Source organism: Microtus oregoni, unplaced genomic scaffold (assembly GCF_018167655.1).
Source record: "Microtus oregoni isolate MIOR12 unplaced genomic scaffold, Mior012 000000F_ref0000247, whole genome shotgun sequence".
NCBI classification, from domain to species: domain Eukaryota; kingdom Metazoa; phylum Chordata; class Mammalia; order Rodentia; family Cricetidae; genus Microtus; species Microtus oregoni.
The window spans coordinates 9,041,920-9,054,316 of NW_024543059.1; the positions used below are offsets into that span (position 1 = coordinate 9,041,920).

At 36.9% G+C, this 12,397-nt stretch overlaps 1 protein-coding gene across 1 annotated transcript; it reads right to left on the bottom strand.

Moving 5' to 3' along the window:
• Positions 1-201: 201 nt before the first annotated feature.
• LOC121453524 (olfactory receptor 14A2-like) lies at positions 202-1,209 on the bottom strand. The gene has a single exon (XM_041660388.1). The coding sequence runs from the start codon at positions 1,207-1,209 to the stop codon at positions 202-204; it is 1,008 nt and encodes a 335-aa protein (XP_041516322.1).
• Between the last annotated feature and the right edge of the window lie 11,188 nt (positions 1,210-12,397).

Consider the following 12,397-nt stretch of genomic DNA (forward strand, 5'->3'; position numbering starts at 1 on the left):
TTTAATATTTTAATTTCCTTATAAATTTGTATGATTCCTGAAAAAATATTTTCAACTTTAGCATACATGAGCAGAAACTGGTACCATGACATCATATGTTAGAATCATATAATCTAATTTCTGTACTTAGATCATATAATCCTTATTCTAAGTGTTTATTTAGTCATGGTAAAATGTGTATCTACAATTTTATTTCCTATGTCAAAAACTACAAAACTTTCTAGAAACTTGTGAGACACTATAGCACTGGCAGATATTTTGAAGTATTAAATGAAGTGAATATCTTGCACAAAGATTTTGCTGTAACCTCCTCAGAGCACACTTGACATCGCTGTTCCTCAGACTGTAGATCAAAGGATTGAGTGCTGGAGGTAACAGAGTGTAGAGCACAGCAAAAAGCCTGTCTGTGACCGATGGTTCTATTGAGGGTGGCTTCAGATAGACAAAGCAAGCAGTGGCAACGAAAACAGTGAACACCGTGAGGTGGGGGACGCATGTGGCAAATGCTTTGGACTGCCCTTTAGTAGTAGGAATCTTAAGCACAGCAGAGAAAATGTAAAAGTAAGAGATCACCACACAGGTAAAGCAACACATGCCTACAAACAGACCAATTCCAAGACCTGTATAAATGAGCAGTAGTCTTTCAGAACAGGAAATCCTTAGCAATGAGGGGACATCACAGAAAAACTGTGGAATCACATTGGAACCACAAAAAGGCCCGGAAAATGTGCCAGCTGTATATAAAGCTCCAAAGAATACCCCAGTTGACCAAGAAACACCCAACAACACCACAAGGGTAGTAGCATTCATGATGGCATCATAGTGCAGGGGACTGCAAATGGCAACATAGCGGTCATAGGACATGACAGTTAGAATAAATACTTCTCCACCTGTGAAAGAACTCAATAAAAATACCTGAACCGCACAACCAAGAATGGAAATAAAATTGTTGTGTATTAGACTATTTACAACTAAATTGGGGATGGTAACTGACACAAAGAAGACATCTAACAGGGACAAATTCTTCAGGAAGAAATACATGGGTGTTTGAAGCTGCAGGTCAAGGGAAATAAGAGTGATGATGATCAGGTTACTTGCTAGGGCCGCCATGTACAACACTAGGAAGGACACTCCATATAAAGTCTGTAGCTCCTGGACGTCAGAGATCCCCATAAAGAAGAATCCGGTTATTGCAGTGACATTGGCCATACTAGACTCCATTCAGACCCTGTCACCATGGAAGAAAACAATGAATAAGTACTACAACTGCTGTAAGTAATGACAATGATGTACAGATAAGCTCAAAGCAAAAGAATTCAAGAAATTACAAATACGATGCAGATACATTTCCAAAAATTCTTGCTTCATACCCCTTATCATCACAGCGTTGCCTCACTCTCTCCCTACTTTCTATTCTTGGTGTTTGTCTGTGTGTATGTGTATCTCCATGTTCCTCACCTCCCACACTCTCTTCTCTCTTACTGTCCTCACTTTAACCCTCCTGTTCTTTTCTCTCTCAGTCTTTATTTCTGTCTCCCTCACACACTCTCTCTACTTAGATTTAGATTGTCCTTAGTGATCTACATATGCAAACTAGGTTTTCTATGATTCAACCACGAAGCCGAAGCCTTCTCAATACCATAAACATCATTTGATATAAAGTAATCTTATTATTTTAACTCTATGATCATAATTAGTTTAAAAGAAAGTTTCCATGGCATTGGGAAGGTCTTTTTTTCTTTTTATTTTATTTCAAGACAGGGTTTCTCTGTAGCTTTGGTGCCTGTCCCAGAACTAGCTCGTGTAGACCAGGCTGGCCTCGAACTCCCAGAGATCCGCCGCCTGCCTCTGCCTCCCGAGTGCTGGGATTAAAGGTGTGCGCCACCACTTCTTTTCTTTTAAGTATTAGTAGAGTATTCTTCTCTGACTATTGAGTCTATCAGTAGGATGTAAGAAAAATTTTTAATGTTTAATTACAGAGTCATGATAGATAGTTTTAAATAAAAACCAAAAATTACCTCAGTATGGTAACTATACATGTATCAAAAGATCATATTACTACATATAGTATTAAACTACTATGCATTGATATGCAAATAAAAGAAAGTTGCAGAAAATAAAATACATAGCAGATAAAAATTCATTAAATTTTTCTTGTACAATAGAAAATTGTTGGTAAATGTCTCATTGATACCATTGACTCTATAGAAGGAATAATAATCAAACTGGAAAGAAATATCAAATCTTCCAAACAAAACATCTGTCATATATACAGACTGCAAAGCAAATAAAGAATGTTCATCAAGACATTTCCCTTTAAACACGGATTACCTCTCTAAGCAGAGTCAACTGTAATTATCCAGCCCTGTTGAGACGCTGAATGATCAGACTAAGATAGGAATCAACCTGACCACAGCCTAACCCAGTACTTAATACACACTTTCCCTGTTTGATCGTGGTGTTCCTGTCACTACTTCAGAAGATAAGGCTATCCATACAGTTATATTTCCTAAATCCCTGTCCTAACTTTTACAATTTTGTTTACTGTTTGATTTCTATGGAGATCAGATATTGCTAATGTGCTGTATTTTTTAAAAGCAAAGATGCCTATAGCATTGAAATCCATTTAAAAATTCCAAAACAATATTCCCTCATTTCTTGAGTATTTTTCTTTATGACTTCTTATTGCTTGAAATTCACTTTTTTTTCTTTTTTTTAATTTTTTTTATTGAGGAAAGAAGAAAAAAAAACATAAACAGAAAACAAGTTTCCACCTCCTCCCAGCCTCCCATTTCCCTCCCCCTCCTCCCACCCTTCTCCCCCTCCCCCCACTCCTCTCCCCCTCCCTCTCCAGTCCACAGAGCAGTTCGGGTTCCCTGCCCTGTGGTAAGTCCTAGGTCCTCCCCCCTCCGTCCATATCTAGGAAGGTGAACATCCAAACTGGCTAGGCTCCCACAAAGCCAGCACATTAAGTAGGATCAAAACCCAGTGCCATTGTCCTTGGTGTCTCATCAGCCCTCATTGTTCGCCATGTTCAGAGAGTCCGGTTTTATCCCATGCTTTTTCGGTCACAGTCCAGCTAGCCTTGGTGAGCTCCCAGTAGATCAGCTCCACTGTCTCAGTGGGTGGGTGCACGCCTCGTGGTCCTGACTTCTTTGCTCATGTTCTCCCTCCTAAAGGCAACCTACTGACTGGGAGAAGATCTTCACCAACCCCGCAACAGACAAAGGTCTGATCTCCAAAATATATAGAGAACTCAAGAAACTAGACTTTAAAATGCTAATTAACCCAATTAAAAAATGGGGCACTGAACTGAACAGAGAATTCTCAATAGAAGAAGTTCAAATGGCCAAAAGACACTTAAGGTCATGCTCAACTTCCTTAGCAATCAGGGAAATGCAAATCAAAACAACTTTGAGATATCATCTTACACCTGTCAGAATGGCTAAAGTCAAAAACACCAAGGATAACCTTTGCTGGAGAGGCTGTGGAGGAACGGGTACCCTCATCCATTGCTGGTGGGAATGCAATCTTGTGCAACCACTGTGGAAGTCAGTGTTTCGGTTTCTCAGGAAATTCGGGATCAACTTACCCCTGGACCCAGCAATACCACTCTTGGGAATATACCCAAGAGATGCTCTATCATATGACAAAAGCATTTGTTCAACTATGTTCATCGCAGTATTATTTGTAATAGCCAGAACCTGGAAACAACCTAGATGCCCTTCAATGGAAGAATGGATGAAGAAAGTATGGAATATATACACGCTAGAGTACTACGCTGCGGTAAAAAACAATGACTTCTCGAATTTTGCATGCAAATGGATGGAAATAGAAAACACTATCCTGAGTGAGGTGTCCCAGACCCAAAAAGATGAATATGGGATGTACTCACTCATAATTGGTTTCTAGCCATAAATAAGGGCCACGGAGTCTACAATAGGTGAACCTAAAGAAGCTAAGTAAGAAGGTGAACCCAAGGAAAAACATATAGTTATCCTCTTGGCTAAGGGAAGTAGACCAAATTGCCGGGGAGAAAATTGGGATCTTGGGGGTGGGGTGGGATGGGGGTAAGGGGAGATGGGGAGAGAAAAGGTAGAAGGGAAGGAGGGGGGACCTGGGGAAACAGGAGAATTGGGATAAAGGAAAGGTGGATAGGGGAGCACGGAACCACAATTCTTAGTTAAGGGAGCCACTTTAGGATGGGCAAGAGACTTGACCCTAGAGGGGCTCCCAAGTGCCCAAGATGAGGTTCCCAGTTAGTTCCTTGGGCAGCTGAGGATTGGGAACCTGAAATGACCCTATCCTAGAGCAATACTGACGAATATCTTGCATATCATCATAGAATCTTCATCTGGTGATGGATAGAGATAGAGACAGAGACCCACACAGGAGCACTGGACTGAGCTCCCAAGGTCCCATTGAAATTCACTTTTGAACCTTACCTGCTATTCCTGATTCGAATAAAGCACTGTATATTTAAAATGCACTTATTTGGTTACTCAATTCTAAACCATTTAGATAACTATTCTTTATTAAAAAACCAGCAACCAATCTGTCTCTCTTTTCCTCTGTTGTGTGTGTGTGTGTGTTTGTGTGTGTGTGTGCATGCATTTGTGTGGGTTTGTCCATGTCTGTTCCATGACTTAATGATAAAACAAATATGGACTATATAGGAGCATTTTTTCTCTAGTTGGTGAGCCAAAGATGTACCAAGTATGTACAAGAATCTGCAAATATTTTTCCTAAACAACAAATGTTCTATAATCTTTAGTCGGCACGATTTGTTGCTATCAATGATCATCATTTAGTCATTAGTCATCTTGCTGCTTAAATTAAGGAATCTTTACCAATGTGCACAGGATTAGTATACAGGCTAAAATTTTTAACAATGGAACTTAGGAAAGCACATCTCTAATTAAATATAAGATGAATCCTGTTTTGAATACTTACAGAAAAGCTCTCTGTGTAGACAGGAAAAAAATGTGTGGCAGAGGCGTAATATTCTGGGTGCTTGGCAGGCTATTGCAGTTCTTAGACTGGAGAAATACAGAAAGAAAGCAAATATTAGATATAAAGGTAAACAAATCTCTACTAAATTATCTTGCTTTTCATATATTTCCAAATTTCATCCATATCATAAAATCTTAGAAATTGTTTTAGAGAGCCTATTTTAACATTTTATCCATGAAAATTTGAAACTTGTACTTGACAAAAATTCAGATTCTTCACATCCTAGAAAAGACTTACTCTTTAGAATTTCCTGCAGGTCAGTTTGGGTTGGGAAATATTTTTACATATGCAAGAGCTCAAATTAATATTGAATCACCTCAAAGGAGAATTGTACATGCAGCTCTCTCTGGTTAGTTTTGAAATCACATCTTATTCTGTCTCTAAGACCGTTATAACACTGAAAGTTCTGAGTGAAACTGTCTTCATTTCTTATCCAGGAGAACCAAATATCAGCAAGAAGGAAAATATGTTACCTTTTATATACTTTGATGTAGATTCATTTGACACCATATATAATGAGCATTTTCCTAACAAAACCCCCACAGTCTCTTGGTTACTTCCTGGTAGTCCCTAAAGACAAATCTTTCTTGATAAACTTAATTTTAGCCCATGTCTTAAGACAATTAGTGTTGTAATAATTGCTGCTATTAAAAATGAGACTTATCAGGTCCCAGTGAATACACTGGAATAGGTAAAAAAGAATAGTCATATTTTTCTCAGGATTAAATTTATGTATTTTCTTAACTTGACAGTGCATAAAGTTAGACAATGTTAGATTTATAAAAAAGAAGTTACTCATTGACGGTTGCTAATAATCACTAGAAAGATAATTGCAAATAAGTTTGTATGTCATGGATATCAGAGAATCCCAGAAAGATAAATCTGGTTACAGAAGTAACACTGACATACTACATTTGTAGTGTGTGAGACACTATCTGCATAAATATTATTAATGTTCCAAATTAATTATTAGCATTAGTGTATAGAAATACTCAATAAATAATGTGTCCATTCAATCATCTACCTAATATAAAAATATGATACAGTTTTGCATAAACTGTTATTTCTCTCCTTCGCTTTCATAACATTCTACTCTCAATCTTCCTTCTTAATATTTTGTGATTAACTTTTTGTCCCTCTTTTCCCTTTCCCTCACTCACTACCTTCTGAACTTCTTCCCTTCATGTTCTTTGTCTTCTTTCTCCCCTCCCCTTTTCAAACTTAGTCTCCCTTTCTATCTCTCTATTATGGCCTCAGAAGTTTATTAAGGCTGTGGACAATCTGTGTAATATTTCTACAACTGAGATATAAAATATTAAATCACCATTATTTTAAAATTAAGTCTGATTAGAATAAAAATTATATAATGTAAATAATTCTTTTTTTTGTTTATTTTATTTTTTTTAGTTGTTGCAAAAATATTTCCCATTTCCCTCCCCCTCCTCGCACAAATTGCCCCCTCCCCCCACTACCCTCCTCCTCTCCCCCTCCCCCCCACTCCATTCTCCCTCCCTCTCGATAATGAAGAGCAGTCCAGTTTCCCTGCCCTGCGGGAAGTCCAAGGTCCTCCCACTTCTATCCAAGACCAGGAAGGTGAGCATCCAAACAGGCTAGGCTTCCACAAAGCCAGTTCATGTATTAGGATCGAAACCTAGTGCCATTGTCCTTGGCTTCTCATCAGCCTTCATTGTCCGCCATGTTCAGAAAGTCCGGTTTCATCCCATGCGTATTCAGTCCCAGTCCTGCTGGCCTTGGTGAGCTCCCAATAGATCAGTTCCACTGTCACTTTTAGGATATTATGAAAATAAGTGTAGGGAGAACTTTTCAGTTTTAGTTTGGGCTTGTTTCCATTTATGCATTAATAAGTTATAATTTTATGGATATTCAGTATACTTACCCTAATTTCAGAAAGACTAGAAAGACTTTTGAATGCTTGTACTGAAAAAGCACCTCAAGATGATCATTACTCATGTACCCATGTATAGAATAATCAATACAGGTACAATTTCCTGCATCAATATGCATAACTTAAATAAAATGAGATGAAGAAGTTAAAGTGCAACAAATATAAAATTAAACGTTTGAGTTTCATTTAATCCTGTAGCCTAGACCAAAGTTTGTATTAGATGACTATGAGTCTGGAGAACAGAAGATGGTCTTTTCAACTATTTCTTAGCAGATTTTATCAAGAAATCTATACCCATTATTTAGGTTTCTTTACTTAAAATGACAGGCATCAAAGGAAAAAAATTCAGATCAAAATGTTACCATAGAAAGACATGCAAAATGTGCCAGTTCTATGCATCACTCCAAAGAGTATACAGGTAGACCAGCAAACACCCTCTATCAACACACATGTAATACCATTCATGATGGCATCATATTGCAGGGGAAAAGAGATGACAACATATCAACTATATAATATAGTCGCTAGGACAAATGCTTCCCATGATAAAAAAGAGTTCATAAAAGGATACAAATGACATCGTGTCCAATTTTCTATACCATATAGAGCCCCTGTTTCCTGTATGAAGCCTCATGAGCCAATTAGCCACTATTTTCAGTATTTAGGGAGTCACCAGAAGGCTTGTTAAGTTCTGTATACTTAGACTTCCTCAAACCTTTGCTCAGAATTCCTTCACTTTCTTTCTGCAAATCAATTTCAAAATATTCAGAAACACAGACTGATGTTAAGCATAGTTAGGCTCTCACTTCTTTACTATGAATTTTATGTAATAATTACAGACTACTGTGACAAAATACTTAAAACAGTCAATTAATAAAGGAATTTCTAATATGTCTCATTATTTGTCAATATAGTCCATCACATTCAAAAAGGGATGCCCTTAGTTACATGAGTTAGATGTTCCCAAACTATCTGTTGTTAAGAAACAGTGAGAGTTGCATTCTTCCACCCAAGTTACCACTTTCTTTTATTCAGTATGAGATCCTAGACCACAAAATTCAATCCAACAAAAACTTGGATAAGTCTTTCCACATCAGTTAAACCTCCATGGAAATGTACTAAGAGGTTTGTTTCTTATGTGATTTTAATTTTGGAAAGTTTATAAGCAACAATCAACATCACAGCTATTCTTAATGTACTTTATTCTTGATCATACATTTTGACTTTGTTTAGGTAAAATCCATGATATTTATATATTTAAACGTTTGTTAGTACAGAAACACATGATGCCTTGAGAAAACCTATTCATTAATGAAAGCCAGTTAGCATGAAAAAATTAATTTTGATACACATTCATTGTTTGGTTTTATGATTCATAATAGATGTCAACATTATGTTGAATTTTTGGAAAAATGATTTGAGTTGAAAACATTACTTTTCTATCTCATTATCATTCTCTCAACATTAAAAATGACAATACATAATTTAAAATTACTGAAAGAATTAAATTGTTTAATTGTTCTAATCATGTTTTACTCTAAGATATTTTAATTTATACAAAGAAAAATAAAGTGAGATGAATAAGTGACCTAGTGAAAAAGAATTGGTGGAGAACACTAGATAAGCAATAACTTTATAGAAAATATAAATTTATATAACTATAGATGATAATATATTTATATATCAAAAAATTTGCTGAGAGATTCTAATTGCATGAATTTAAAACTTTACTGTTATAAAAGGTCAGTGTTTCAAGTGTCTATCCATGCTTATTGACACAAAGAACCATAAAAAATCATGGCAATTCTTAACTTGCCAATTCCAGGTGATATAAGAACTAAGTCTCCTAGCTTATCTCATTAGGCAATGAGCCCATGCCCTCTGGACATAGTCTTCCTCCAGAAAACTTGAAATATTGTGTTGCATGGTTAACGGACCTGCCCTTTTTACTCAGTATAAGGAATGTGCTTTTGACCAATGAGATGGAACTCTTGTGATTTTTTTATTATTACTTCAAGCATTTGTAAAAAGGTGTATACATTCCAGCTGAAAATAGAAGTAAAAAAAATTAAAACTGATGTGGGATACCCCTTTGTATGCTGTTATTACCATTAATGAATAAAGAAAACTGGCTTGCGCTGATAGGGTAGAACAGAGTTATGAGGAAAAGGAAATTGAATGCTGGGAAGAAAGAGGCAGAGTCAGGGAGATGCCATGGAGCAGCCACCAGAGACAGACGTGCTGAAACTTTGCTGGTAGGTCACAACCTTATGGTGATACACACATTAATAGAAATGGATTAAATTAAGATGTAAAAGTTAGCCAATAAGAAGCCAGAGCTAAGCTAAGCAGTAGTAGCACATGCCTTTAATCCCAACACTCGGGAGGCAGAGGGAGGCGGATCTCTGTGAGTTCGAGACCAGTCTAGTCTTCAAGTGCTAGTTCCAGGACAGGCTCAAAAGCTACAGAGAAACCCTGTCTTGAAAAACAAAAACAAAAACAAAACAAAACAAAAAAGCTAGAGCTAATGGGCCATTAATATAGTTTCTGTATGGTTATTTCAGGGGTGAGTAGATGGAAACCAACAATCATTCTCCTTAACAACATGAAACAGAAAATTAGAAAAAGAATTAGAACTACAGAATTGGAACTAAAGGATTAGAGCTAAGATACTATAGAAAATTAGGACAAGAGAGGTAGAGAAGCTGAAGCTTAAAGCTCATGACTCAAAAAGTATATGTATGAGTCATTTGGTAATTCCTCAGACTAGAAATTTCTAAGTTCCCTTCACTAAGATGTAGCCTCTGCAATGAACCCTGGGTGTTAGTTTTGTGAGTTGGACTTGCAAGCTACCAAAAGAGGTTGTCATAAACTGCCATATAAAGAAAACTTCTAAAAAAAAAAAGAAAACCTATAAGCAAAGGTTTAATTTGAGCCTTGACTCTAGCTACTGACCCAACAATTGAGTATGAGTTTTGGGTCATTCATAAAATGAATTCTTACAGATTTTGTGATATAAATTATCTCTTAGGGTTTGATTATAAAATATTCAAACAGGATCATGGGTTCACCATTTGTTTCCAGATGATCATGTTCTTTTTTTAGGCTTTGGAAACATTAAGAAGAGATTTGCAGTCCCAGTTTTGATTTCTTAATAGAAAAATTGACATGAAATACGTTTTTCTACAATACAAGTTTGTTTCCTGTGCTTAACTCTTTTTTCTTTAACATAATACATGAAAGAAACTACTAAGTCCAGGTATGGAAGCACGTTAAATTTTCTTTTATATCACAGCAATAAAATAGTGAGGGTAATTTCAGTGGCAGTGTATGTGGTTTCTTTTGTGTGTGTTCAAAGCAATTACTCTTTTTAAAAAGAGGCAATATATTTGAGAGGAAGTAAGAAAAGGACATTCAAGAAGACAAAGGTAGGAAAGGATATAGTGGAAATTATATGAATGTCATGGTCACACACAGAATTCTAGAAAATTAAAATAAGAAATTTGTCAAAGAAATCTCTACCTATGTCTCTAACATGAAGTATTTTCTGTAGCAGTTTAAAGTTTTGATCTTAAATTGAATCCTTTGACATTTATAAAGCAACTCTGTACTCGTCATCTATACTACTTCTTTTCCTTGGTTGCATCCTCTGATCCAACTATCTACAAGGTTTTTTTTTTGTATTAGAAAGAGTGATGTTTTAAATTTCATTACTTCTATTACATTGCTTTGTTTAAATATCCTGTTTCCTTCTAAATTTGTATGATTCCTGAAAAATATTTTCTTTTTTTAAAAAAAATATTTATTTATTTATTTATTTATTTATTTATTATGTATACAATATTCTGTCTGCGTGTATGCCCGCAGGCCAGAAGAGGGCACCAGACCTCATTACAGATGGTTGTGAGCCACCATGTGGTTGCTGGGAATTGAACTCAGGACCTTTGGAAGAGCAGGCAATGCTCTTAACCGCTGAGCCATCTCTCCAGCCCCATGAAAAATATTTTCAAGACTCAATATTCTTGAGCCCCAAAGCCTTCATACCTCTTTTTGCATTATTGACAAATGAGCCCATTTTTACAAGGGTACTCCTTTTTTCCATGTCGCCAGTTGTCGAGAAGAATTGCAGTCTCCATCTTTTTATCTCCTTTTGCATCCTATTATTGATGCTTATCAAACCTCCTCTCCATTACAGTCTCTTGCATGGGTTATGTGAATAAAGAAAATGGCATTAATTTTCATTGTCTTATGCTTAAAATAAATGTTGATTGAGTTTAAACCCAGAGAAAAAGTCCATAGCATGACGTAAGAAGTGGTAGACAAGACAAAGCACAAAGATGCAAAGAAAAAGAAGTAGTTGTCATACCTGGATGGTGATCGAGGGGCAAAAATTTGACTAGTGTGAGTTCAGGAGGTTTTGTACAGTAATGCAGGAAATGGGTATTATAGACAAGACCACGAAATGTGGGGAACTTTGGCATGTAAAGACAGATGTGTAGTAATAAGAGTGGAGGGGCTGCGTCCCCAGCAAGCCGGCTGCCCACATGTCTAGCTTATGCTCCGAAATAACAACATACAAACTGTATTCATTTAAACACTGCTTGGCCCTTTAGCTCTAGCCCTTACTGGCTTATTCTGATATCCCGATCAATCCATCTCTAATAATCTGTGAGCACCGGTCTTACTGGGAAGATTCTAGCCCACGTCCATCCTGGGTCGGAGTTTCATTGCCTGTGTCTGCCAGGGAGTGGGGCATGGCGTCTCTCTGACGTGTCTGCTCCCGAGAGGAGAGCTGTGGAGTCTGAGCTCACTTCCTCTTCCTCCCAGCGTTCTGTTCTGTTTACTCCTCCCACCTATCTTCTAACCAATGAGGGCCAAGCAGTTTCTTTTTATTTAACCAATGACCTTCCTCCATCAGGTGTTTGGACTCACCCATGAACTAATTGACAAAAGGACACAATAAACAGTAAAGAAAATATTATTCGGAAAGTAAAAAAAGTAAAAACAGTTGAGATATGAGCATCAAATGAGAGAGAGAGAGAGAGAGAGAGAGAGAGAGAGAGAGAGAGACAGACAGACAGAGAGAGAGAGAGAGAGAGAGGGGGGAAGATGGAGGGAGATCATGTGTGGACCATGTTAGGCCAGAGAGAATGGTTTTGCTTTTTGGCCCGCTAAAGTTAACGGTTCTGTAGTTTGATGCAGCTTTTGTCTCCTTTGTTTGTTGTTGTAATTTAGGTCACAAGTTACATTGAGTTGCAATCAAGTAAATCATATACAGCTAGTTGAATTAAGCATAGTAAGTCAGTTTATTACAGATTGTGCTTATTATAATAAGGTTTTACTAGTAGAAATTCACATACAGCTTAGTGGATAGAGGTTTTAAGTAACTGCATATTACTCAAAGGAATTGTTATGGGCAATAGTTTTAAAGATCACAGAGCCTATTCCAGAAAGATGAGTATATTTGTTTTCAGCTTG